General features: G+C 58.1%; 4 protein-coding genes across 4 annotated transcripts; all 4 read left to right on the plus strand.

The window, feature by feature from the left end:
- The first annotated feature begins 412 nt into the window (after positions 1-412).
- On the plus strand, positions 413-5,320 carry KVR01_000992 (uncharacterized protein). Its single transcript, XM_044782948.1, has one exon. It carries the CDS (start codon positions 823-825, stop codon positions 2,122-2,124), a length of 1,302 nt encoding a protein of 433 aa, XP_044650941.1. The 5' UTR covers positions 413-822; the 3' UTR covers positions 2,125-5,320.
- Positions 5,321-7,203: 1,883 nt separating this feature from the next.
- On the plus strand, positions 7,204-12,928 carry KVR01_000418 (uncharacterized protein). The gene is made up of 2 exons (XM_044783133.1): positions 7,204-9,980; positions 10,035-12,928. Exons 1-2 carry the CDS (start codon positions 9,212-9,214, stop codon positions 12,140-12,142), a joined length of 2,877 nt encoding a protein of 958 aa, XP_044650367.1. The 5' UTR covers positions 7,204-9,211; the 3' UTR covers positions 12,143-12,928.
- A 3,731-nt stretch (positions 12,929-16,659) lies between these two features.
- KVR01_000990 (uncharacterized protein) lies at positions 16,660-18,549 on the plus strand (the record flags this gene model as incomplete). Its single annotated transcript, XM_044787463.1, has 1 exon — positions 16,660-18,549. One exon carries the CDS (start codon positions 16,660-16,662, stop codon positions 18,547-18,549), a length of 1,890 nt encoding a protein of 629 aa, XP_044650939.1.
- Positions 18,550-22,037: 3,488 nt separating this feature from the next.
- On the plus strand, positions 22,038-23,519 carry KVR01_001050 (uncharacterized protein; the record flags this gene model as incomplete). The annotated part of the gene is made up of 2 exons (XM_044786293.1): positions 22,038-22,748; positions 22,810-23,519. Exons 1-2 carry the CDS (start codon positions 22,205-22,207, stop codon positions 23,517-23,519), a joined length of 1,254 nt encoding a protein of 417 aa, XP_044650999.1. The 5' UTR covers positions 22,038-22,204.
- Positions 23,520-26,805: the final 3,286 nt, after the last annotated feature.

A 26,805-nucleotide genomic window follows, 5' to 3' on the forward strand; every position in this document is an offset into this window, starting at 1 on the left:
GGGCCAGCCAGCAAATGTGCAGTACTCAAACTCAGCTGAGACAAGAGAAATTCCGCTCCGCTTAACGTACCATGGGTACAAGAAGATTACCTCCAATTAGTAATATCACCTCAAATATCAGGATGGGCAACGGGAAGAGGGAGCAGCTTCTTGCCCGAGGAGATTACGGGGGGCAGCGAATATTCTGTTCTGTACAGAGACAAAAGTCACTTCGTTACATAACCTGGTTTCAACTCGCCTCAGCCACGAGGCTAGTGAATTGGAGACGTGGGAACGTCCCGAGGTTTGGGTTCGAGTAGGGATGATGAGCTGGAGCCGGTTGCCAAAAACGAATGCCCGTCTAAGTCGGTCAAGGGGACGCTGAGAAGGTGGCCAAGGTGGTCTAGCGACGGTAGGTGGTGTGGTACATGGCGGGACGTAGTAACTTTTTAGTCTTCTGTAATTGTTGATCGTCCGAACCTGACTGCCTGAACAATCGTCCCTACTAGTAATGCCGATCATTGCGGCCCGGGAGACTGGACTGTCTCGTGGACCTTGTGGCTCACGGCCACAGGGCCAAAGGGCGTACATTTGACAAGTGCTTCCTCATGCTGCAGTCATACCTTCGTTTTACGGCGGCAGGTGGCAAAGTGCCAGCGGCCGCACAGCGAATCACAGGCGTCCAAGCACCTACACCTAACCCCTTGCGCTTTGGCGCTGTTGGCAGGACTCGGGCTGACATCCATCGACATCCCTTGCTTCACCTTTACACAGTACGATCACTCTTGAAGACTCTTGTCTCTCACCATCAACACTAGATGGTCACAAGGTCTCTCGTGAATAATGAGCAGTCGGCTTAAATCCATACTCAAGAACCCAAACCGCGTACGCAAGAAGCCAGCCGCACCAAAGCGGACAAGCAGCAGCAACAGCGCCGCCGCCGCCGCCAACAACAACAACAGAAGCGCCAGGTCATCGCCCTCGTCCTCATCATGGAGCGACTCGCTCACCCGGACGAAGCCGGGCGCTTCCACAGGGCCACAGAAGAAGAGAGATGACGAGGAGGAAGACTACTTCCACGACAAGCTGGACGACGTCGGCCTCGTGCAGGCCCTGGCGACGGATCTCACTCTCCGCGACGTCCCGCAGGCGATGCGCTACTCACGCGGGCACATGTTCGTCCCGATGCCAGGCCAGCCGCACTCCCTGGGCCTCAGCTCGACACGCGTGGCAGAGGTCCTCCAGGCCCGGAAGCGCCTGCCGCCCGTCGTGACAGTCGCGCACCTGCAAGCGCTGCTGCGCAGCCCCACGGCCGTGGACCGCGAGGTCGCCGAGCTCGTGCGCGCTGGTGCCCTACGGAAGATCATCGTCCTCCGGCGGGCGAGGGATGGTGGTGTCGGCGAGCTCCTCGTCGTTGGCGGGGACTTGCATGAGCTCGTCCGGGCGGCAGAGGGCGAGGGCGCCATCGATGCTGAGGCCGCCGGGGCCTTTTGCCACTGGCTGCAAGACAACCCAGCCGCGCTCAAGGTCTGTGCCGGAGACGGGACCTTGGGACATGGCCATGTGGACCAGCTCGTCAGGGCGGGCTTCCTGACCACGGCTCATGACCGTGACGTGGGGAGCGTCACGTCCTTGTTTGCGCGGCCGGAGGACAGGGGCACAAATCTCAGCCTTGCGGCTGTGTCACGCGCCGCTGCTGGGTCCATCGGCGCTGTGGGAGGCGACGGCGCCGTGCATGCATCCGGAGGCAGCGGGGCACGCTCTGGAGGCAGTAGCGGCAGCATATCCCGGGGCGGGCCCAGTGTAGACCTCTCACTCGCAGTCCCCGGGCAGGGACCATACCTGAGGCTTGTGTCTGCGGCTCTGTCCCAGTTGACAGGAATCCTCACCAAGTCCGACTACCGAGAGATGCCCGAGACGCTGCTGAGGGAGAGGTGGGACGGTGGCGTGGCGAAGCAGGAGTCGAAACAACACGCATCCAAGAGATTGAGGCGCGAGTTTGCCGGGGTATTGCCCGCTAGAACGAGGAAATGGAGGGACTTCCACGGAATGACCTTTGAGTGGGTCCTGCATGAAGCTGTTGGCGCCGGGCTCGTGGAGGTGTTTGAAACGGGCAGCGTGGGTAGAGGAGTCAGGCTCCTGTGAAGACGAACTGAAGACAAACAGAAGACAGACAGTCGCCGCAACCTGGTACGAGATTGATGATCCCGATGCCCCACGCCGGCGTGTTCTCTCCGGCCCCGCTCTCGGTCGGATGTGATTGCAACGCTATAGCCGGATCCATTCTGGGCAATTATGATCGATCCGTCCGAACCAAGCAGCCCCGGAGCCACGGTACCCAATCCCCGAAGCCCACCACCCTGTGTTTCACATTGCAGCGGCGACCTGCTCGACTCAGCTGCGTCGTCAGGTCGTCTGACGATGACCGCCGCCTTCAATGCGCTAACATTCCGTCCCCCCAATCCGAACCCAAGGCCTAAAGAGACGCCGATAGGCTAGCGTGAAGGGCCGAGCTGGCAGGCTGGCTGCAAGAGCTATGACCCTCCGAGAGGTACATGAAGCCGTTGCGTTGATCCTGGATCAACCCGGTCCCGTCATGCCGCCGGCGGCTCGGAAGCGTCGTGTGGGGACTCTGTGCCCATCTCCAGCCATCGGCCTGCCCATCCTAAAACCCAGCACCCCGTTTTTGACGGGTGCCAACCTGTCTAGCTCGCTACGCCGTCGTCTGGGCCTCGCTGCCATCCGTCCCACTCCACAGTAGTGAGTACCGCCTGAGCAGCCACTCGCCCCACGGCTGCAATGAGATTATCGGATGAGCGCCACGGCGCCGGCATGGCCACGGCAGGGCTTGGACTATCGAATGACGTTCAGGCGTGGGGTGGGCGAAGACCGGTGGACCGGACATCACTAGTCGGGTCGTGCACTGAAGGTTTGCTTGTGATGTTTGGGCAATGCCTGCCAATTTGTTCTCGCTACTGCGCGAATTCGAGACCTCTGAAAGGATAACCGCAACAGCCACGCCAAGAAATACGTGTGTCTCAAGACCCTTCTGCGAACCGTGTACGAAAGAAAGCTAATCGTAAGAATGCGAACTATCATTGTCCTATCGGACAACCGGTGCTGCATAATCCTTATATTGGACCTGTGATATTGCAACCTTTTTGGATGAACAAGACGAATCACGCGCATCAAACTCCGCAGGCAACGCAATGCCCTCCCCAGAGCAGCGCACTGCGTGAACACTTGGCTCGTTCAGCACGAGCTGTTTCGGCCTCTTGACACTCCTTTAAGGATAGAAAAGAAAAGGGTTCCGTGATCGACCCTGCATACGGCCGGGCGGCGTTCAGTCGTGATGTCGCGCAGTATGTGTTGTTCTAGATGCCGAAGTCTCACTGTTGCACTGCTCTTCTTGCGAGCCGCAGCACGGTTCTCATGACGGTATCGGGGACGCTGATCTTGACGGCCCCTAGGCCGAGTCACAGGAGGCTTGTTTCCCCGCCGCGGCCCTGCCTCGCATATCTTGAGGCACTAGCTCCTGCAGAGCCCGCGGGAGACGTAGGATTGCGTCTTTAGTGGCACCATATCATCGATCGCGACAGCTTCGCCGCGCAGCGCGCGGCCAGCGGTGAACAGCGTCCGAGAACAGCAGGCACTGGCATTGCCAGAGAAGGATAGGCAGCTGGGAGGTGCACCTGGTCCTAGAGGAATCGAACCTTTGGGAGGAGGCTCTTTTGCTGCACGTGCCGGGTTACAGAACAGTCGAGGCTGGGTCATCACGCTCTGGGGTAGCCTTGCAAGCTCTCTGGGGTCAAAGCGTTTGATCCCCTCTTCCGGCCGGTTGTTGCTGCCCGCAGCGAGGGCAGGCCGGCAGGCCGGCGAGTAGAAGTGCTATCGTACTGCTGAAGGGACGACGATGCGGGACGTTATGCTGGCAAACAGCAATATGATCATTCCGCAGGCGAGGCAGACTTGTATACCGCATCCGTGCCTATCCAAGACCGACCATACAAGAGCAAAGAACAAACAAAGCTTATAAGTCGTTATGATGTTGATACATCGCGATGGTAGGGCGAATTGGGCAGCGAGCCCTTCTCGACAGAATATTTCTGCAAAGCTTGTCAGCCAAAGCAGCAATCATTGCGGCGTCGAGAATGATCATCACATGCATCCGAAACCGTCTGTGGACGCACTGACAGTCCCCGAATGCTCGTTGGCGTATATGGGCTTACTGAGATCCTCCACGCCGCCCAGGCCAGGTCAACATTGTGACAAGGAGATTGGCCAAATAGAATTTCGTAGGAACCATTTTCTAGAATAAAACGAACGTGCGGAAAGTGCGGATGAAAGCTCTTGCCCAACCAGGGGATATGACTGTCAGATACATGCAGTCCCGAAGGTGATCCTGTGAGAACATCCTGAATATGTCGCAGCTGGCAGGGTACTAGCATCTTCACTGCCGTTTCAGGAAGGCTGCTCGCAGCTTGCCATGCAGAGAGCAAGCCAGGTTTGCCCAGCACCCATGCCCGCGAACCAAATCAATCTCCCAGAAAGTCTCGCGGGCTCTCGTGTGCAATGGTCCTTCGTCGGGCACGACTCTTTGATGCGAACATGTTTCGACCGCTTGGATGCAAGAGTGGTGATAGCCCATCGCATGTGCAGCCCTGGTTCGCGAATCTGCAGCCGGCCGAAACGTCACAGAGATCTTCCTCGGCACGAGAGTCAGCGACTTACAGAAATGGCGAGTGCGCGAGTGCGACACCAGAGCATGCAGCAGGTGCTCAGACCGAGGGGCGGATCTGTCAATCATCAATCATCTCATCTAGCCATGTATGTACAAATTTTGGTTGAGCATGCAGGACGGGCGCGTCGGGACAGGAGGGCACTCCCACGCATCGCAGCAATTTGGATCCGGGCGAGGCGGTTTCGTTTCGTTGCTCTGGCCATGATATCTGGCAAGGATATCGCCGGCGCAGCGTTCTCAGCCCCCGTGACGACGAAACCAAAGCTGTGTGAGAAAGTGGGAAAAACCGAGGGTCGTGATGGTGTTATTCTCGATGCTCCCAGACTGAGCCTGGTCAATTTTCTGCGCTGCGCCCGCCCCGTAAGGCACCGGACGGCACGATTGCAGCAACCAGCGATGCCAAACCCCCTCCCTTATATTGGGGTGACTTCTTAGAGTGACATCTTATAGGTTTGGAATAGGGACAAGGCAGTTACAGCATGGCGATATGGGCACGGCGCATCAACGCTGTCATTTCCCAGGCAAACTCTGTAGAATAGCACCGAGATTCTGTCGGCCACTGCGCCACAGCCCGGATATCGATATTATCATGGAAGGGCGGGAGACGCCTCGGCTGGCGGGACAAGTCGTGGGGAATCAGGACAGTACAGCGGCGACGGTACCTCTGGGAGCGGACGTGGATTGCCGCTTTGGGTGGCTGAGGACCACTTGCTCGCAGATCGCCGTTCGGTGGCACTCTGCGGAAATTACGGCGAGCGCATCCGTATTGTGTGTGTCGTGTGGTGGACAGCCCTGACAGCCCAGGAGACGGAACAGTTTCCTCTTGTGTGTCTCATATGTCAATCCGGCAAGCCTCGATCCCATTGACAGCGGTACGGAATGCCCCGTGCAGGCCACGGGAAGGCCTGTGAGCCTGGCTTGCCTGGGGCTTGTCAGGCTGGGCGATTGACAGGTGGTGGAGAAGCTCTCGGAAGCGGCGCCAGGCGTGATGGCGGCGACGAGCCTGCGACCTGCCATGGCCAGCGGTGATGGTCAAAGCTGTGTGAGAGTGCCACCACCACGACGTTGAAGCTGACATGAGCCTCGCATTCGGCCTCGCGCCATTCCCGCGTTGCCTCTGCCGCGGCCCGTGGCCCACGAGCTAGAAAATGCAGCAGCGGTGGACCTGCCGGGTCGACACTCTGTTTTGCTGCCAGGCTGCATGTCGAGCCGGGCGCCAGGAACAAGACGAGAAAAGGGGTTTCTGATTGATCGAGCAGAGGCAGACAGAGTGACAGTCAGGATGGCTGGATGGCAGAAGTGGTCGGCGGTGGCACAAGCCGTGGTACAGGCTGCGGCGCTAAGCCCGACTGAAGGCCAGCCACGAATCCTGTGCACCAGACTCGGGCTCGCGGGCTGGCGGGACAGTGTTGGGTTTTCAAAGGGGAGGGTTGCATCCTCGATTCCCCGGCATTGTCAGAGCCCAACGGGTGATGGGCTGAAGCGTTGGAAAAGTATGGTTCAGATTTCGGGTCCCTTGCGTCAAGGGCGGGAGGAGGGAGGGAGAGCGTGTGTGTCCTGGCAGCAGTAGTGCCGTACAGTGAGCATGTACAAGCACTCACAAACGCACGCACGCACGCACGCCCACACACAGCTTCCCGAAAAGATCAGACCAGAGTTTGGCGATCTGGGGAAGCAGGCAGGCAGTGCCTGCAATATTGTGCAGGGTGGCCTGGGTGGAGGGACGGTACGGAGTACTGGGTATAATAAAGCGCATAGCGCATGTGCATGCAGGACGGCAAGTACTAAAGACTTGGGCTCATTACCTACCTGCCAGCCTGCCTACCTACCTGGCAGGTAGGTACTTAGGCTGGGTAAATAAGACTGGGGGTCAGCTGGCGAGGGTGGGAAAAAGATTGGCAAGCTGGCCGCCGATAGGCAGTTAAGACTATCAGACAGGGCCCCCCGCTGTGACGCTGGACAGGGATCGTGCAGGTGTAACCTTGAATCAGGGACCCCTATGGCTGGAAGGCAGGCCGGCCCTGGCAGGCGCTGGGCGGGCCGGGGTGAGGTCAAATTGCTGGTTGCGAAAACGGCAATGGTTTGTAGCCTCTGCTCCACACGCAAAAGGTCAATCCTCTTCGATCTGCTCGGCCTGACTGCCTGACTGGACTGATTGGGGACTGGACATGACATGATCAGGTGCGGCGCGGTTTGGGGGTGGGCATGTATGTATGTGGGTGTGGATATCGCCGTCGATCCGCCAATCTACAGTACACGACGTACGGTGGGACAACTGCTTACTTTGGTATTCTTGTCACCAGATCTTGAGGGGGGGGGGGGACAGAGACAGAGAGATCAAAGGGGGGTGCAATGACGGGCAGACAGACAGCCAGACACACAGACATTGAACTGTCACGCTGGGGCCATCAAGTAGTGTAGACTGACACCCCACCGCCCTCCTGCGCCGCCTTCCGCAGTCGTCCTCAGGCACTTGTGGTTTTGATTTTATTGCTTGTCTCCATCTCCCTCGAGTCTGAGCGCCCAAGCCGTGGCTTGTCCTCCCACCGACCACGGACGACATGTGCTGTGTCTTGTGAGAGCTGTCGTGAGAGCTGCTGCTGCTGCTGCTGCTGCTGCAGTCCAGCCCCTTGGGTCTCGATTGGTGTGCACTGACCAGGGCCCCCCTGGGCTGCCCTTGGGATGCCCTTGGGGGAGCCGGGGAGTTGCCATACTTGTGCTCTGGCGATTCGATTCGACTCGCTCGTCACTGCTCGATTGTTATATTGGCAGAGCATTTTATTAGCACTGTCCAGCATTCTTTGCCGATCGTCGTGGCCACTTATCAGCCAACCCCGGACCGTGGTCGCCCATCAGTCCCACCCTTGCAGCCGCCGCCCCCATACCGTTAGGGCCTCTGTCTGCAGGCCAATTTCCTGCGTTCCCTTCGCCTCTTGTCCACACAGCTGCACAGCACCTTCCAAGCCTGCACCACCCTCGTCCCGACCAGCCCGACTTGATCTTGCTCTCCAACCAAAGTTTATACAACATTGGCTCCCATTTAGACTATTATTTCGCCGACGCAGATAGGAGAGCACGAACCATCTCCTGCGCTGGTGGCTGTTTCCGTCCCGTGTCCAGCAGCCCCCTTCCCTGCCCACAGTACCAGTCACCTGCTGGTACCATTGGCCCAAAGAGCGGTACCAGAATTCCTCGAAAACGGTCGACCGCCGCCGACACGACCACGACACGACACAGCACGACACAACACCTCTCGCCCACCTCGTCCCATCTTTTCTGGTCCCGGCTGATCTCGACCTCCTCCTTCCCGTCCCCGCCCGTCTCGTCTCCCAGAATCTCAAATCTTGAGCTGTGCTTGTCACCCTTCGTCACTCCTCGTCACTCCTTCCAGTCCTGGCTTGCCATAGCACGCTCCACCTCCACGCTCGGCCGCCCTGATCCAGACCACTCCCCACCTTCCAAAACCCGGGGACATCCTCTGCCGCGAAGACCTCCTTACCTCCAAGCTTTTCCCAAGCCGTTTGCCAGCTCCCACCCTGCGAGCCCACTGCCATCTTTGGCCCGACAGCTGAGCCACGAGATCCCGCCTCAACAAACGCCTCAGTTGCTACCCAACTCCCGCGACCGTTTGCCCTGTCGCGAACCGATCGTCTCCGCCCAACCTACCACATTGTACAGGCGACGACAGAGGAGGACTTCGTGCATGTGTGCCAGCCTGAGACCACCAGGAAAATAGGTATGCAAGGCTACGATCTCGGGACAGTTCCATGACCTTTCTTTCCAACTTGTCCCCTACAAAGGACCCTTTTACCAGGGGGGCCGGGACCAGCAGGGAAGCCTCAGATGTTGCGTATTCGACATTGCATCCCCCCTATCTCCCTCTAGTCTCACCTGCCCTGAATTGCTTTTCGAGCCAACCCCGGTTTATGTTGCGGTTGGGCCGACGTTTGCACATGCACACTCCGGCACAGCCCTTGATTCAGCAATGGTCCCCCAGCCCTGCAGCCCCCTTAGGAGCCTCTATTTCTGAATGTCCAGTCGCTGACATCCTCGAGCTAGCCGTCTATCCCAGTGCTTCTGGGTACTTCAAGAGGTCGCCTAGTGGCTGTTGCATGAAGCCGTTTCACTTCCTCTTCCTTGATAAGCCGGGTTCTGGGCCCCCAGCCTAGCTTGTTTTCTTGGGCCGATCCCTGGCACCTCGTCGACTTCCTTGGACCAAGACGATCAGGGAGCCCATGGTACAACTGCAGACACCACCCTGAACCGTGTGCACTCCGCCACCCGAGATCTCGGATGCCAGTTCATGGACTCAATCTCGGCGTCCCTTCAACTGCTGCAACGATCCTGTTTTAGGACAACACCGGAGCCTACCCATTAGCCTCACGAAACCCGCCCGCAGCAGATTCGAGCTTCAACCGTGGTTTGCCCTTCTCCTCCAAAGGAGGTTGAAATCGGCAGAAGGCTACCGTTGGGTAGCAAGTTAACCTCAAGATGACGACCGCACTCCCCAAACCACAGCGGAATCCCAATGCGCCACCAAACATGGCACTTCCGGCGCTGCCAGTCGCCAAAACGCGGAAATCATCGGGTATCCAGCCACCATCCACGCCAGCGAGGTCATTAATGGCCACACCCAAGAGTGGGCTACGAACCCCTTCCACTGCCCAACTCCCACCGCCGACCACACCAGCTCCGACGACCGCCTTGCCGCAACCACGATCGGTGTCCGCTGCCGTGCAAGGGACCAAGGCTCTCCGGAAAACAGTCAGCATCAACTCGTTCCCGCAGCCTCCCCGCGGAGACACACGATTGAACGGTCACCCGACAAGCCCTCTCTCGGGCAACCGGAGGTCGAAAACAGTCACCGCGACGACCTCAAGCTCGAGCTCCACCGGGACGCCGAGTCTACTCAACGGCTCTGGCGAAGGCAAATCTGTAACCAGGGCGAGCGCGCGGTTCTCTGACGGGCTGATCAGTGTGTCATCGCCCCCGCAAAGCCGCAGCTCCTCGGCCCAAGATTCTTACTCCACGTCAGCAACAACATATGACGACCCTGTCGACGCTGCGGGAGCGAAGTCTGGCGCAGACGCCTCGAACAAACACCTGTCAAAAGGCGACAGCAAGGGAAATGTGGTTGTTAGCGTAAGAGTGAGGCCAGACGCTGCGGCTCAAGATCAGCGGCCTGACGGGGAGTGGATGGTCGACGGGCGGAAGTCCCTCATCGCGTATCACGGCAAGGAAGGGGGAGATTACTACTACGGTACGTTAAGCGATGGACATCAGCGGGGGATTCTTTTCGTACTGACCTTTGCAGACAACGTTTTCACGACGCACGATGACAACTACCGAGTATACGATCATCTTGCGAAACGACTCGTCAGACGGGTCATGGAGGGCTATCACGGCACAGTCTTCGCCTATGGAATGACAGGCACGGGGAAGACATTCTCGATGCAAGGAACCGCTTCATCGCCTGGCGTGATTCCTCTTGCGATCACCGATATCTTCTCGTATATCCGCGAGACTCCTTCGCGGGAGTTTTTGCTTCGAGTCAGTTACCTGGAGATCTATAACGAGAAGATTCATGATCTCCTTGGGATGTCGACAAATGGGGGGATCGGCGGCCCGGCGGCACAGGAGGAAATCAAATTGCGGGAGGACAGCAAGCGAGGTGTCTACGCAAGTCCGCTGAAGGAAGAAATCGTGCAGAGTCCGACGCAACTCCTAAGAGTAATCGCTCGGGGTGACCAAGCGCGGCGCACAGCAAGCACTCAGTTCAATTCTCGAAGTTCTCGAAGTCATGCGGTGGTTCAGATCGTCGTCGAGAGCAGAGAGCGTGTGCCCGGGGGCCCCGCAGCATCAACCGAGAACAAGCGATCAGCTCTGCTGCCCGGCGGCGTACGGGTGTCGACTTTGAGCCTGATCGACCTCGCGGGCTCGGAGAAGGCGGCCGAGAGCAAGGAGCGGCGGCAGGAAGGCTCACACATCAACAAGAGCCTGCTGACCCTGGGTACTGTCGTGTCCAAGCTCTCTGAACACAAGGACGGCAAATCGGACAAGGACGGAAAGCACTTGCCCTACCGAGACAGCAAGCTGACCAGATTGCTCCAAGGTGCATTGTCGGGTAATTCGCTCGTCAGCATTCTCTGCACAATCCAAATAGGATCGACGGGGAGCGCCGCAGCTGCTAACACGCACACGAATGAAACGCTCAATACTCTCAAATTCGCATCAAGAGCAAAGAACAATCTGGTCAGCCACGCGAAGCGTGCCGAGGAGGCATTAGGTGCCGGTGGCGAGGGTGGCGCAAGAGTCCTCCTCGAGCGCTACCGCATGGAAATTTCGGAGCTGAGGTCGCAATTAGAAGCCCAGGCCAAGAAGGATAAGAGCGAGGACATCGCGGAAAAGACCAGGGACGCCGAGGAAGAACTGGCCCGAGAGAAGGAGGCGGAGGCGCGGCACGAGGAGCAGATGCTGGAGATGCAGCTTGCTCGAACGGCGCTGAAGGAGCGAATTGATCACCTAAACCGACTGATCCTGAGCTCGAAATCGATAGGGGTCAACGCCAGTGGTACGTGGAGCTCCCTGGGCTCGCACCCACGGTTCTCGCAGGCATCCATGCGGTCTTCCCGCTCGTCCATGACACCATCCCAAGCAGGTAGGCCCATGCTTGAGCGCTCTGCGTCTTTGACGTCGTCTTCATCCACGATTGGCCGGAGGCCCAGCATGGACCACCGCGTGTCAACCGGTGGGAGGTCTGCAGGAGATGAGGAGGATAGTGTCGGCGAATTCGGCGATGGCACGGCTTCGCTCGCAGCCCAGAACCGAGCACTGCAAGCCGACCTTGTGGACAAGAACCGATACATCGCGACCTTGGAGAAGCGCTTGCTTCAGGCGCGGAGGGCTAGCTCATCCCGCACGTCGGGTGGTCTTTCTTCCGGCAGCAAGGGGATCATGGTCGGCGAGGACCACAGTGTATCGACGGCCCTGAAGGAGAAGGACACCGAGATAGCGGAGCTGCGTGCTCAGCTGGAGGACAAGGACCGGATGCTCATCGCCCTGCGGAGTGCGGCTAGGAGAGGGGAGATTGCTGACCGCAGTATCGAGACCCGTGCGTCTCAACTGATGATGCTGGAGAATGGGCCGCGCTCTAATCCCACCTCGCCGACGAGTCCTCAGCGCCCGCTGTTCCGGCACAGCAGCGTCAGGTCTAAGGACCGACGCAGCACCGACGAGATGAGTCGGATTCTGGACGAGATGATACAGGACCGAGTTGAAACGGGCCACATTGTCAAGAGCACGCGTGGCAGCGTCCGCGTCGTCGCTTCGACCAACCGAGAGAAGCCTCTTGTTGACCGCCTCGAGCCTCTTCGGAAGAGCAGCGAGAGCAGCCAGCGCTCCCCAGTCGTACTCGAGGTTTAGAACATTCTTAATTTGCGGCGGCATTTCGGGAAGCTCAGAGGAGAGGCCTCAGCCTAGCAGTCTGCCTCTGCGAAGAGGCGCACGAAATCGGGGGGCCCGCTCTCTTCATTGCCTGGAGTTGGCATCGATGACGACCAAGAGTCATGAGCTGTTGTGTCCTGCATGGCGATTTGCTTCTCAGTTTAAATTCTTAGGACAATTGGGACGGGTGTTGGTTCGGATTGGTGAGGCACTGATGGCTTCGTTGCATAACCGTCTATGCCGGTGTTAGATGCTTTTTTTTTTTTTTTTGGTATTTCCACTCTTGCTATTTATTTATTTTGCTTCTCTTATTATACCCAGACTTTTGAGGTACGGATAATGCTGGATTGGGAGCGACGAAAAGCGGCAAATGGTGTGTGCGATGGACGAGCGGTGGTTGTTGCGGTGCTACCAGTGAGCACCAACAAGGGACACGGAAGGACGACGTCAAGATGGCCCTTTGTTTTTGGTTGTTTGCCCTCTGGGTAATGGTATTGATATTTGCTATTGCGGGGGAAAGGAAGAAAGGGACCATCCGTTACAGGTGAAGGATGGAGAACGAAGACCAAAAGACCGCGGCGAGAGAGACACGAGTGGAGTGCGTTCCCTCGATGACGAGTTCGGGCCGTTTAACGAATGAGGGACCGAGCCAGCGTTTTATTTGCTCGTCTTTTACTTTTTCTTGTATTATATGCATAAGGCCGAACGTAGCTGTCGACGAACGATGGGGCATGGGATGAATCAATGAGAAGGGTGACTATTGTGGTTGTGCTACATGAACAGGCTGCCGACTTGTGTGCTTGCATGTGCTTGTGTTTGTGTGTATGTGTGGTGAAGGGTAGAGGGACCACGGGAGTTGTTAGAGAGGGTGGGACGGACATTTCTGACCAATATCCTGTAGCCCCCCACCCCAGCCCGTCTCTGACGACCTGTGGCGGATGTCCGCGTCGCGCGACAGAGAGCCGTATTATGCAAAGCAAGCAAGAGCTCATGGCTGCTGATTTCGGACCTCCTTGGACGTGCTGGTGGCGGGGGCTCGGGCGCGATCTTGGTGGCGGCCATGGGTGTCGGCCCCCGGATTCCGCAAAAGTCAAGTGCCGCACGTTATTTTCAGATGGATGAATGCATTTTTCAGAAAGAGATCTACGTTTTCAGGGTCGGTGCAGACATCGGACGATGAGATGGTGGCCTGTGTTGTGATTCTCTCCCCCCCCCCCTCCGTTCTTTTTCCGGGGCGCGAGGGAGAGGGCCATCTACACTGCCGTACAACTAACCACTGACAAGGTGTCACAAGAAGGGGCTTCCGAGGGAGCAGGAAGGTGCTGATTTCTCGGCAATGGTTTCCTGTGCCGGCACTGGGGGATGTGTCTGCCTGGCCTCATGTTCCGAATCCTGCTGCATTTTACGGCGGGAGAAGGGAGGTGGGGGCCGTGACCTGCTTTGCCTTGATGCCTGTGCGTATACATACATATATGCGTCGTGTATAGGTGTCACGGAGTAACAACCGTGGCAGGATGGGCAGCTGTAAAAACGACGTCTAGGGGAGTGCCGGGAGTGCCCCTCCCCCCTTTTGCGACAAGTCTTTGCCGACAAGTCCTTGCGACGATGCTCGTTTTTCGGCCGAGTGAGATAACTTTAAAAGTCTTTGAGCATTCGGACGACCGTGTGAGCGGGGCAAGAGTGGGACGAGACAACAACGTGCGTTGGCAGGAAACTGTGTAGAACAGTGTGCTGGGTTGCTCTGCGTCGTTGTCTCTGATCATCAATCTATCTCTGGCCGTGGTGTGCCTCGATGTGGCCGGGTTATATTGCCCTGTTAGATTGCGGGTTCTGGTCCTTTGTCCGTGCTGCGGCTCTGCCAAGGTGGTGGTGGTCTGCCTAGGTAATGTATCTAGTCTAATAGCTTAAGCCCGGCTAATAAGTTGCCTCGTCGCATCAAGACAGGTAAGGTAGACTAGGTGGTGACAATATATATCTGCGGCGGGCACTGGTAGTCGCGACAGGGTTGGACAGGGCTGGACGAGTTGCTGTCGTGTCGTCTTTTGGGGTCGTCATCCCATCGTCACACATGATGCAAGTGCTGGCTGTGCTATATATACTCGGGACGCATGTTGTATTGTACACAGGCACCCACTGACTGCAGGCAAACACATGCTCGTCGGGGGTGTGAGACATGGCATGGGAAGGCGCTGTGATGGTCAGGCTGTCAGGCTGGCAGGCTGGCAGGCTGGCAGGCGCCTCCTCGGCCGGCCCATGACCCGCGGAGCCGACTGGAGTCTGGACATGTTCCGACGAGATTGAGTGAAAATGGAAGACGGTGGGACAGAAAGGGGGAAAGCGTCAAGTTTGGCCTGCGTCCACGGTGCTGTGCAGCACATTTTGGGAGCGGAGCAAGGACCCTTTGGGGTGTCTGCGCTGTGGGGGACTGGGGAGAGAGGCAGGAGGAAGAGGCTTGCCCGAACGGGTCATCTTGGGCATTGCTCGGGAACGGCGCCCGAGTCGTGTGATTGGGCGAGTGACTGCCACTGCCCTGGGGGTGTTTCAGATGCGACATGGTGCAGGGGTGGAGAGAAATTGGGGACCCTTTTTGTGCATCTTGCGGCTCGGTCGCTGACGATGACGATTGTTGTCTTTCTGAATGAGGGGGGGGTGAGGGGACTTGGAAGAAGTGCATAATAATAATGGAAGGTTTCTCTCTTCCGACTCGGGTCGCATCGTGACAATTTGCAGTGCAGTCTAGTCTAGATGAGGGTGAACACTTCCCCTCTTCTCGAGGATCGACAAGACCGGTGGGAGTTTGAGCACCCAATGGGCGGGGACGAGAAGGCACCAACGCTGGTTCCTTCCTGACTGGCAGACAGGCAGACTGCGACTGGCTGGCACTTTCAACTTTGCCGTCAGCTGACCAAACCAGCCAAACGAACGCACGCACCACGCACGCATACACAGCCTCGGCGATATTCATCAGGTCGTGGCGATCATGGCTTGAAATGCAGCGAGCTGACGGCCGATCACTCACCCACTGCCCACCGGCTTGTTCTTGCCAGAGGCTAGCAGGATGAAACCCCCAGCCTGTCAATCGTCATCCACGGCTCGAGCCTTCCCTCTGTACAGATTATGCCGCACCAGTCGGGTCCCCTCCTTATTGGGCGCCACGGCTGTTTCGCCAGCAAACAGACAGACTGCCTACCGACTGCCCCCGTCATGCCGGCGCACCGGGTCCTTCCCTGCTTGCCCTGGCGGGATCGCCGCCAAGAGGGGCTGCCAGGCTGTCCGGGGTTGATTGAGGTTGATTGAGGCTTGTGAGGGTGTGGCATGACGGCTTCTGCTTAATTATGCGGGCCTCTCAACCGTGTCAATCCCCGTGCCAGTTGCCAGTTGCCAGTTGCCAGTCAGTCCCCCAGGCCCCTCGTCCCACAGAACCTTGGGGGCGAGCCTCTCGAATAGGAAGAATATCTGCATTGTACACACACAGCACATATGCTCCCACCTGCTCGATCGGTACAAGCCTCTTGTCATCCAGAGGGGCTTTCTCGCTATTTGAGGACCAAAAGTGGGCTCCCCCCGCCGAATAGAAGCCACTTCACAAACTTGACATGCTCGTCCCGCGCCTGCCTCTCCGCGGAGCAGCCTTCTAAAAGACCCCGTCCGCCTTGTCCACCTTGTCCACCTCGTCCACCCTTCCGAGCCTGTCTCGTCAGTCCCTCTCGCTCGTCAGTCCCACCCTCTGCTCTACGCGCGCCCTCGTTGCTGATGTCTTTGCTGCAGCAGCCCGACCGACATGTTGGCTTGACTCGGGCACACTCTTGTCTTGCCCTGCCAGGATTCCAGCCCAGGGGATAGGATACTAGGGGATAGGGAAGAGGGAAGAGGGAATACGGATAGGCAACCTGGTCGACTGCGGACTAAGCCCTACCTCGCCCTCCCCCGTCAACCTCCTCCCCGTTTGGTTTCAACCCACGAGACAGCGCCGGTCCCATCTTTTCCCGCGGCTGTGGTTTCCTCATGTGGAGCATATGAACAGATGACAGCAATCTTGGCACAAGGTGTCCGTCTTCACTTCTCATCGGCTGGCCCATACGCTTGACTCGGGGGCACACGTCTTTCCGGCCTATCCTCATCACAGCAGTCCAGGATCACGCCTATCTTCTATTGTCTGCCCTCGGCATCTTGACCCAACGCAGGCTGTTTGCTCGCGGGAGCTCTCGCACTCCCCGCCCTCATATTTCGATTCTTCTTGCGCCTGCGCCTGCGCCGAACAAATATTCTCATTTTTTCCTCTTCTTTTCTATTCTCCACCTCTTCTTCCGGTGCTTCTCTTGTCGCCCTCTCAGCCTGGTGGGTTGTGCAGTTTAGCGGTGGAACTGCGGACTGCAGCCCAGACGATCGCCATTTCGCCACCGCCGCCAGCTCACCTTCTTCCCTTGTATATCGGTGAGCCGACTCCGTGCTGCTCGACTCCGCTCTAGGAGTCGCCGGCCACTCCATCTCTCGAGATGACTCCGCCCACAATACAGGTGACGCACACGTCGTCGCCGCGCTCCCACAACAAGATGATCATATCGCCCCCTCGCATCAACCTGCGGCGCGCCGCTTCCTACAACAACTCCGACAGGGGACCGCTATCATCTACCTCCTCCCGCTTCGGCTTCGACCACCTGGTCTTCAACTCACCCCCGCCCTCCCCGGGTCTACCCTTGCCGCAACAAGCCCCCCGGATGCGAAAGCCATCCGGCTCGCCTCGCCCGAGCCGCGTCTTCAGGTGCCTGCTATGGCTCTCCGGCATGCTGCTCATCCTCTACCTGGCCGCCCAGTCCATCCGCCAAGGCCAGGTTGTCCCGGTCATGGGATGGGGCTGGGCCTCGGATGAGGCCTATGAGATGGTCGGCCAGGACGATCTGCCAGATTTTCCCACGCCAATTGTGGTGACCGATCGGCGGGGACGGGCAAAGTGGACTGTCTCGATCCCACCCAATTACCAGTACCCCTTGACGCCCACGGAATACGCCGACGTATGCGCCAAATGCAGGGAGGTGGCCATGAGGGTTCACGCGCTCCACACACATAGCCCTGTCGAGAAGGCACAAATCACCTTCAACCGAGGCGACGCGGCCAACAATCGGTATTTCATGGACGTTAAAGAGGCCGAGAAACAAGGCTTCTTACCTGGCGCACTGGGCATGGTATCCGGCCGCGGCAATGACCTCCTGGGCGTGGACAAGGGCACAGCAGGTGACAAGCCGGCCTGCACGTCAAGCCTGACGTATGTTCTGGAATCAGAAGACGCCGGGCTGGGAAAGACACTGATGTCGCTATGGGCGGCATACGGCCTTGCACAGCGCGAGGGCCGTGCCTTCTTCATCGAAGACTCAAGGTGGGCGTATGGCAAATACGCGGATATCTTCGATATACCACCCGTGCCGGCCTGCCGGCCTCCGCTGCGGCACGAGATGATCCCTTGTCCGCGAAACGCAAGGCACCTTGTTCTCTCCTCGGCCAACGCCGATGATATCCTCGGCGCCCACGTCCCGAACGGTGACACCTACACTGAAGGTCCTGCCGCCAGCTTGGATCACCGCCCTGCCCAGCGCGAGATTTTCGCCCTGGCGCGCACCGGCTACGAGGCTCTGTTCCGCCTCAACGAGGCTGACCGCGACTACGTGTCGAACCGGCTCGCCGAACTAAGGGCCAGGACCACGTCCGCTGCTGAGGGCGCCGCAGCACACGGCACCGGTAGGATCGTCGGCGTGCACGTGCGCCATGGAGACCGCCACCCGCTCGAGTTCCAGTACGCGGACAGCTACATCCCGCTGGCGACCTACGCCGACGCCGCTCACGCGCGCCTCAACACCACATTGGGCGGCGGCGACCACGCCCCGCCCTCCATGGCGAGGACCAGGTCCCTCATAATCCTCGCGTCCGACGACCCGCTCGTATACGATGCCGACGAGTTCCGCGGCGCGGCCCGCGCCCAGGAGCAGATCCGGCTCGCCGGCAAGGAGGAGCTGCCACAGAACTCGAAGCCCGACAAGTCGGTCATGCACAAGTTTGTCGACGAGACATTTGGCTGGGAGGGCGGCTTCTTCGCCGCCATGTTCTGGAACCTGGGGCTATCGGCGGCGGCGGCGGCCAGCAACAACGCTGCTGGGTCCGGGCCGCCCGCGGGCGAGGAGACCATCCGCCTCAGGAGCCTCGTCGGTCGCGCGTACCTGATGGACCTGGCCGTCCTGTCGGGGGCCACCGACGGCGGTGGCGTCGTCTGCGCTGTTGGCGCGATGGGCTGCCGGCTGCTGGCCGTCATGATGGGCCCCGACAGGGCTTTCTCCAGGGGCGAGTGGGTCAACGTCGACGGCGACTTCGGCTGGACCTGGGCCAGGTGGGGGTGAGGCTCTTGGATCCTCATCCTGTCATGCGCATATCATCTTAATCGTACCCCATTCCGTGTGTGCTCAAATATTTGGCTACATGCCACAAATCCCCCAATATTTTGCATTGGACATGGCGTTGAAAGGGAAAAGGGGGAAACCGGAGAGCAAGGGGTCCCGTGCTGACGGCCACCACATGGAGTTTTGATTTATGATACCACTCACCTTCAACACAAAGCTCCATTTCGGAGAGTAAGAGAGGCCCTTTTATACTTTGGCTGCCTACTCGCTTAGCTGAGAGACACTTGTTTGTGTGTAGCCCTTCTACTTGCAAGAAAGCTAAAAAATGGATATAATTACAATTCATGCCATGTTCGAATTCGTTCCCGAGGTTCATTGTCATGTGGCACACAGGAAGCGCTACAGCACTGCTGGGCGGGCTTGGCTGTGTTTCCCGTTCGGGAAACACGAGGCTGTCTGATTGGCCGAGTGTGTTCTTGAGCTTCGGCTTTAGTAAAGCGGTCCTGATCATGTATGCCAGTTGCAAAGCACCATATTTGGGGGACAAGGTCCAGCTTGGCTTTAAGAAGCCTATCTACCCTGTCTTCAAGTATCGTATCGTCAACTCATCAGCCAAATCCCACGCTCGATGTCCCCCGTTGTCAACCCCTTTTTCGTAGGCCTCAAGTGTCCAGGCCCATGAAAATCCCCCCTCCTCCAACCAGGGATCTCAGTAGTGAGCAATTGGAAACAGCGCGACGTGAAGCGCGACTGTTCCCCAGAGGCGCGACCAGCTGTTGCTCGTTGGCTACTCGGCCAACCCATGTAATCAAAGCGTTTGACCTTCCTGTCGGCACCATGCCCGCGGGGCACGGAGATGGTGTCGGGCTTGACGGAAGGCCGGACTCTCCTGGGCCTAGTCCCAGATGCTGGCTTCGGAGCCAAATGACACCCACCAGAAGGTAGCTGCCACCTGTATCGCGCTTGTCTCCTTCAGAAAGAGCCCCGCTTGATTGGAACCCACGGCCCAGGACTTGTGGATCGATTCCACAAATACTACCGCGACGCGACATCGACTGCGTCTGTCCATGCCGCGATTGTTTGTTGCTACTAGATCATCACTGCGGTCACAGGCCAGCTATCTATAAGCCGGGTGATAGCCACAAATAGATAGGAATGCCTGTCACCTGTACCTGTGCCCAGACGAAGAGAGGACTGCCACCCGATTGTTTTTGTGACATATCCGCGTCGGGCCGCCCGCGACGCTTTGTCAGGTCGAAGTGGACTTGACTTTCGGCGATCTAAGGTCGCCTAAACTCAGTGATTAACTCAGTGGTGCGAAAATAGACAATGGCGAAGAGAGCTGTAATGCCAGCGTTGACTCGATTCGCTTCGCCCAGCCTCACAATTTGCGAGGTACGTGCGTTCGCCGGGCCTTTTTGTGCCGTCATGCCCAGGACGCAGAGAGGGCGATGGGTACCCAATTCACTCCCTGAGAACGTTAGTCGCCATTGTGACGGAAAGGAAGGGAAGGGCATGAAGAAATGATGACCTACAAAACGCTGCAGGATTCTCATTAACACCATGAGATGCTTGTGAGATTCCACAAAAAAAAAGGCCGCTCAGAACGCCGAAATGAATGCTTGCTCCGTAAGTAATGTCTTCGTCATGACATTGCCATACACGTGTCGCATTCTATGTCGTGTGCACATTCTTCGAGTATCCGGATGCCTGACAGGCTTGAGTCTAAATGTCAATCCTGCTTTCTAGTCAGCCACTGGGTCGGGAACGGACATGACCTAGAGCGCTCACCATGACAACTCCATGGAGAGAGAATTCCGCGGAATGATCCTTCGTAGCGTCATGATCATGATCCACATCCAGGTCGCCAGCAGATAACAGCTGAACGACGGTTGGGCAGTTTAAAGTCCTACCCAGGACTACCGCTTGCCAACCATGACAGCGAGCGATATGGTCCTTCAAAACGACCATTCGGTTGCCAGCCACCTGACCGTGACTTAGCAACACAGAGGGCCTTTTAACGTCCTGCCCAGGACGACATTAGCCGCGGCCTTTGTGGGCCGTCGCCTGCCAAGGGATGTTCGCGCCAGTTTTCTTCCAGGTTCGAGACCCGAGCGGTCTGTGGAATGTTTGGGTATGGTTGGCCTTTAGTTTGAGCAGAGGGATTTGTGCCACCAAACGACGAGTGGCCGGGTGTGGGAATCAGAGCTGTCTGGGTACCCAGGAGAGAATCGGTCGCACTGCTGACTGTGTTGGCGAAGCTGGATTGTGGTTCAGTATCGAGGGCCTGTAACCCCTAGTCATGTGCTCACCCGGCCGGACTAGCGAGTATAGGCAGGTGTTCAGGTGTATGCATCTCATCACGTCGTCGTCTTTTCTTTCCGAGTAAGTATCCTCGCAGTGAGGCTTTTCCCACTGTTCAGAGGCAGACCTATGAGCTGCCGATGCCCAGGTGACGGTCGGTAACGTGGAAGGTAGTGTGCTTGGCTTCACAAGTTTGCGGCGACCTTCACACCTTTGGCTTCCCGGTAAACTTGAGGTAGCAGACAACGGCGTAATGACTTCCAAGACGGGCGAGAGTGGGGGCTGTCGACCGGGCTTGTCACCTTGTAGGCCCGATGATTGGTAGGGCGGGATGCAAGGCCCAGCTGCTCAAGTGGCCAGTGTGCGGAGTTGCTTGTCGCCATGGTGGCGCTATGGCCTGCTTGTTGGCCACGAATACTGTCTTGTAGCCGGCGATTCATGTCCGTGGGTGCTCGGCTTCACAGCTGGTCAGAGTGTGGTGTCTTCGATGATCTGGCGTGGTAAGGGTGCGATCTGGGGAGGGGTGGGGGACAGGCCGGCAAGCCACCTCGGCCTCGCGTTATTCCGAGTTGCGCCATGGTCCTGGTCGATAAATTGACGGGGAAAGAGAAACCATTGCAGTGGGATGATGAGGAAGAGATTCGGCTTGAGGAGATGTCCCGCCGTGGAGGAATAGAGATAAATCTAAGAAGTGGCTCAGGCAGACTTGTCAGGCAACTACGGTGTTTGGCAGGTTGGCGGGGCGCGGGGACCGTGGGGGTGGGGGCCCTCCCTTGGTCGGGTTAGTACCTACTACCTACCTAGGTACCTAGGTACCTACGGAACCGCCCCCCCCCCCCCCACACACAGAAGGGGGCCCAGGGTGCACGCGACCCTGAAGCAGCTCACCTCAGACGTGTTGCCTTCATGCGACGATTGTCGCAGCCCTTGATGTGTAGGAGAGAATTGCTCCGAGAAGATGTGTTCTCATGGCTAGCGTTACGCCACTGGTGCTTTGGCTGTAAGTCCAGGATATGGTACCAGTGGTCAATGAACATAAGGCGACGGTCTCTGTTCAACAACATGCTGGAGAAGGAAAAACGCCTTGTTGGGAAACAACACCGCCCGGCCTGGCATATCAGCGATGACTGAGAGCGGTTTCGCCTGTACAGAGTGAGCTGCTGAGACCAGTCAGAGGGCTTCAGGGACGGGCCGCGATCTTGGGAGGAAGGAGCACACAACTGCCTGCTCCCTGGATGTCCACTGGTGCGCCTTCTATAAACGGCAGGAGGAAGGAACCCCACGGGACCTGTACTGCCAGCTCGGGAGACCTTGTTACCTACTATTTTCTCTTCTTCCCTCTTGTTCGGCCATGATCATGAGCCTGTTCTCCGGATCGTCAAGGCATTCATTACATCGCTCTTCCGAAATCTTCGTCCAACATACTCAAAGGGAAGAGATGCAACCCTCAAATCCAGATGCCGTGGCAGAGGGCATCGCCCGCTTTGTACAGACCGCCCAGATGGAAGCATACACTGAACAAATTAGCTCCCTCGAGGAGACTGTCAAGGCCCTTCAGGCCGACAACCAGGAGATCAACTGCTTGAAAGCTAGTTTCAAGTCCCTCCAAGCCTCCACCGAGAAGTCTGATTCAGATATTGCCGCCTTGAAAGACTTCTATCACCAAGAAATCGCCAGCTTGCAAAACACTGTCAAGTCCCTTCGGGACTCCAACGAGAAAGCCGCGGCAGACATAGCCAAGCTTCAAGGCCAGCATCATCAAGAGGTCGACTCCTTCAAAGCCATCCTCAATTCCCTACAGGCTTCCTCCGTGGCGGACATCACACAGCTGCGAGAGGAGATCGCAGAACTTTGTGTACAGCGTCGTCGCGCTGAAGAACCAACCGTCCATGGTGGTATGAGAGGACCATCTAATGTGGTGATTTGACCGAGCGATCCAACTGACAGTGAATTCAGAACCTCCTCGTGACCATGGGACTCGGCAAAGCGCAATGCAGCTGCAAGAGCCGTCGGGGCGTCAGTCGCTTCACAGCCGTTTCGCCAGGAAAAGAATCGAGCATCAGGTCATCCCCCGACGTGAAACAAAGACAAATATTCAGCCCCATCCATTCCATGACGACAGTGACAATCACACAGCGGGACCGAAAAGGCCACAGGAGCAGCAGTACCCACGAGGCATCAAGAGAGCTCATGTAGACGATGCCGCTGAGTTTGGTTACGGGGATGCCGCCGCCGAGGAGGCTGGTAATGCACATCGCCTTGAGCAGCCACAAAGCCAGAAGACACGCCATACAAAGAGGTCTGACCACAAACATGGTTTTGATGAATTGCCGACTCGCGAGGGAAAGATGGCCTCAGAGATGGAAGACCACAACCGGGCCCGGTTTGACGAGTTTGCGGCTTACTACCAGTCCAAGCGAAAAATATACAAGAAAACTACTGTGGGAAGAGACAAGGGTGCTCTCGTCCGCCACTTCATCGACGGCATCGAAGACCCCGGTTACTGTCGCTGGTTTCAGAATGCCTTAAAGGAACAGTTTCCCGAGCGCGTGCACAATTTGGCGCACCCAACCGGCAGGAGGTTCGTCTCGGTGCCCAGAGACTTGACCTGGGAGGATGCCAAGACTGTGGTGAGGGACATCCCGACTCCTTACTCTCGTAATTGATGCGGTCGAGCCAGTAGCCAACGTCTGGTGGCCTGGCGCTTGGAGCTGAGAGACACCAGGGAGTTCGGCTTGTGGAAACGGGGTTCAAGGGGGACGCCAGCTTGTCAACATTCAACATTGCTGATTGTGGGAGTCTGGGAAATTGTTGGTGACACATAGACAAGGTCAATATGGGTTGCTATCACCCAGCTTGCTCACTCTGTGGAAGCGGTGGATAAAACTGTTTGCAATTTGACTTGATGATAACAATGATCACTGTGCTGGCCATGGACCACAATCATCTCATCGTGATGCCCTCGAGTCATTCTTGTCACCCACACCTGAATATTCATTGAGCCAGCCGAGCACTTCATTGTGCCAGACCAGCGAGTTCTCTGGCTTCAATACCCACTAACCCGGCGTCAGTCAGTTCCACTACCGTGAGGTTTGAAAAGGCAGGAGCGCTTACATGATTCTCATCCGGGAAGACGAGGAGCTTGCTCGGGACACCCCGGGACTGGAGGACATTAAAGGCCGCCAGACCTTCTGTCACGGGCAATCTGTAGTCGAGCTCGCTGTGGATAATCTATAGGTGGCGAGGATTCCCTCGGTTAGCATGCCGCCATCCCCTCATGCAGGTATTACTAGCCCGGCCCATAGATACCGCAGAACAGCGCGGGAGGATGCTGGACAGTTGCTGATACTAGAACTTACCAACTGCGGTGTGGCCCACTGGTCCACATACTTGGCGGGATCCCACGTCTCGTACCCCTCCCTGTTCTTCCACAGCTCGCCGCCAAAGTCGTGGATGGGGAAGAACAGTTCCTCGCTGGCGTACTGGTTGAGGGTGCTGAAGACACCGTCGTGGCACACGAGGGCCTTGAGCTTGCGGCCGAGCGGGTGGCCCTGGATCCAGTTGATCATGTAGCCGCCGTAGCTGGCACCCGCGGCGACGGCACGGCTGACGTCGACGTAGGCCCCGAGCTTCTCGGCGACGTGGTCGAAGCACAGCTCCAGGTCCTTGTAGGGCCGGCCGCCCCACTCGTTGCGGATGCCGTCCTCGAGGGCCATGCCGTACCCCGTCGACCCGGTAGGGTTGGGCAGCACACACACATAGCCCTGCTCCGCGAACACGGCCGCGTTCCACCGCGTCGACCAGCTGTCGGCCCACATCCCCTGGGGCCCGCCGTGGATCAGCAGCGCCAGGGGATACTTCTTGGCCGGGTCGAAGTCGGACGGCTTCACCACCCATGCGTGCACGTCGTAATCGCCCGCGCCGCGGAACCAGGTCTCTTCAACCTGAGACCTCGACAGGCCGAACGCCCGGCCTTGCTTGGTATTTGAGGAGACAAGGTTGGTGGATTTGGCCGAGGGATCGATGACGGTCCACAGTGAGTTATCTGTGAGGCTGGAGCCGCTGGCGAAGACCTTGCCGCCCGGGTACGCCCTGACGTCGCCAATGCTGCCCTCGACGTCCGAGACGACCTCGGGCAGCTGCTTTGCCAGCAGTGGGCTGGCGGGCAGCCTGAAGAGCTTAGAACGGCCCAGGTCCTCGGCCACAACGTAGAGCTCCTTGTCGTCGGCGGACCAGAGGATGCTGTCGGGCCTCCGGTCCCAGCCCCCCTCGCCATCTGCCGTCTCGTAGAACTCCTGCACGTTGGCCAAGTCCGCAACGTCGGGGACAAGCAGGAGCCGCGGCTTGTCGCTCTCGTACTGCACATCGCGCATGCGCGTGAAGGCGACCGCCTTGCCGTCGTGGCTGAAGGCCGGCGAGCCGCTGTAACCCCTCAGCTTGCCCGTCTTGATGAGCTGCGGCGCCGGGGGCTTTGCCTGCGTGAAGCTGGACAGGGCAACGTAGTACAGGTCGCTCTTGGTGTGCGTGGCCGGGTTGAGCTCCGGGTCACGCGCCACGAACACGATCCCTGTCGGGCCGATGTCGAAATCGCCCGTGCCTCCAAAGGGAGGGACGGGGCTCTGCAGGCGCGTGCCGGCCAGGACGTTGACGAGGCCCGGGGGCTCCAGGCGGTATGCGCCACCCGAGGACCTCTTGAGGGAGCCGTAGAAGATGGCGTTGCGGTTCTCGTTCACCCACGAGTCCCAGTGCCGGACAAAGAGGCTGGTGTACACCTTGGCGCTGGAGTAAGGCTTCTTCTCGTTCTCTGGGTTGTAAAGAGCCCCGGACGGATCCACCAGGGCTGAGCACGCCAGGCCAAAGGTATCATCACCCAGCTTGCTCAGCTTCAGGTTTGAGATGCTCCCGCTGAACTTGCTGATCTCCTTTGGACTGTGCCGCAGTGTTTTAGTACACGAGAGAGGAGGTGGCAGGTGGTGAGATGAGAGACTAACGATGCACCTGGGCTATTCACACTTGCAACAACGAGGCTCGAGGTGCCCTTGTCGCCGCACTTGACCAGGAGGAACTCTGTCTCGCTCAGCCATGTCGGCTCGCTGTAGCACGAGTCTGTGTACAGGGTGGTGGCGTGGTTAGAGGCAAGGTCGAGGACCTGCACGGAATTGGTCTTCTTGTGCTCTTGGAACGAGTACGTCGACACCTAGGCGGCATCAGCTGTGATATGTCCTCGCGTCTCGGGCCAGGACGGTATGGCAGAGCCAAATGTAGCTTACCGTATGCAGGGCCAGCTTGCCAGAGCTGTTGGGGTTGCCCGCAGATCTACGAGGCGCAGAGAGGAGCACCTCCGGGGTCAGCTTTGCGCGGATGGTCATCATGAAGGCGGCCGATATGTCTCATGGGCCGGTTGATGGGTGTTGGGTGGGAGGGGGAGAGGGGGGAGGAGGAGGTGGTGGTGGTGGTGGTGGCGGCGGTGGTATTGGGCACGAGCTGGTGCTTTGGAGGAGAGCGAGCGATGGGGACAGCAAGTTGAAATATTAAACCAACCCCTCCTCCGACACACAAGCCTTATACTCTCCGCCCCCGTTCTGAAAACCGTTACTCTGCTTCTACATACCACCTGTGCCGTCACGCCCTGCCTCACCAGCAAAAGAGAAAACTGCACGTCCTTGTCTCAGTCAAGACAGCTCAAGGTGCCCGTCCGTCCGCACAACCCCGCAGATTGGGGCGGGCCCAGATGCTCAAAAGAGGAGGAGGAGCTCCTGGTACCCCTCACGATTATGACACTGACAGGCACTCTGATGACACGCTGAGCCGCGCCCACACGCTCGCCCCAGCTGTCTTCTGCCGGCAGCTTTATGAGGGGCGGGGCGAGCCCTGAGGGGGTTGGCCTATGCTCGCCCAATTGCGCCCTGCTCTTCTTCTCATGTCCCGCTTAGGCCTTCCGAAGGATAAAGT

This window comes from Diaporthe batatas, assembly GCF_019321695.1.
Source record: "Diaporthe batatas strain CRI 302-4 chromosome Unknown Contig00001, whole genome shotgun sequence".
Classification (NCBI taxonomy): domain Eukaryota; kingdom Fungi; phylum Ascomycota; class Sordariomycetes; order Diaporthales; family Diaporthaceae; genus Diaporthe; species Diaporthe batatas.

Excerpts from the sequence above, each read along its gene's own strand:
- KVR01_000992 (XM_044782948.1), top strand. The coding sequence starts at position 823 with ATGAGCAGTCGGCTTAAATCCATACTCAAGAACCCAAACCGCGTACGC.
- KVR01_000418 (XM_044783133.1), top strand. The coding sequence starts at position 9,212 with ATGACGACCGCACTCCCCAAACCACAGCGGAATCCCAATGCGCCACCA. Across the intron at positions 9,981-10,034 it reads AGGGGGAGATTACTACTACG|ACAACGTTTTCACGACGCAC; the intron begins GTACGTTAAGCG and ends TGACCTTTGCAG.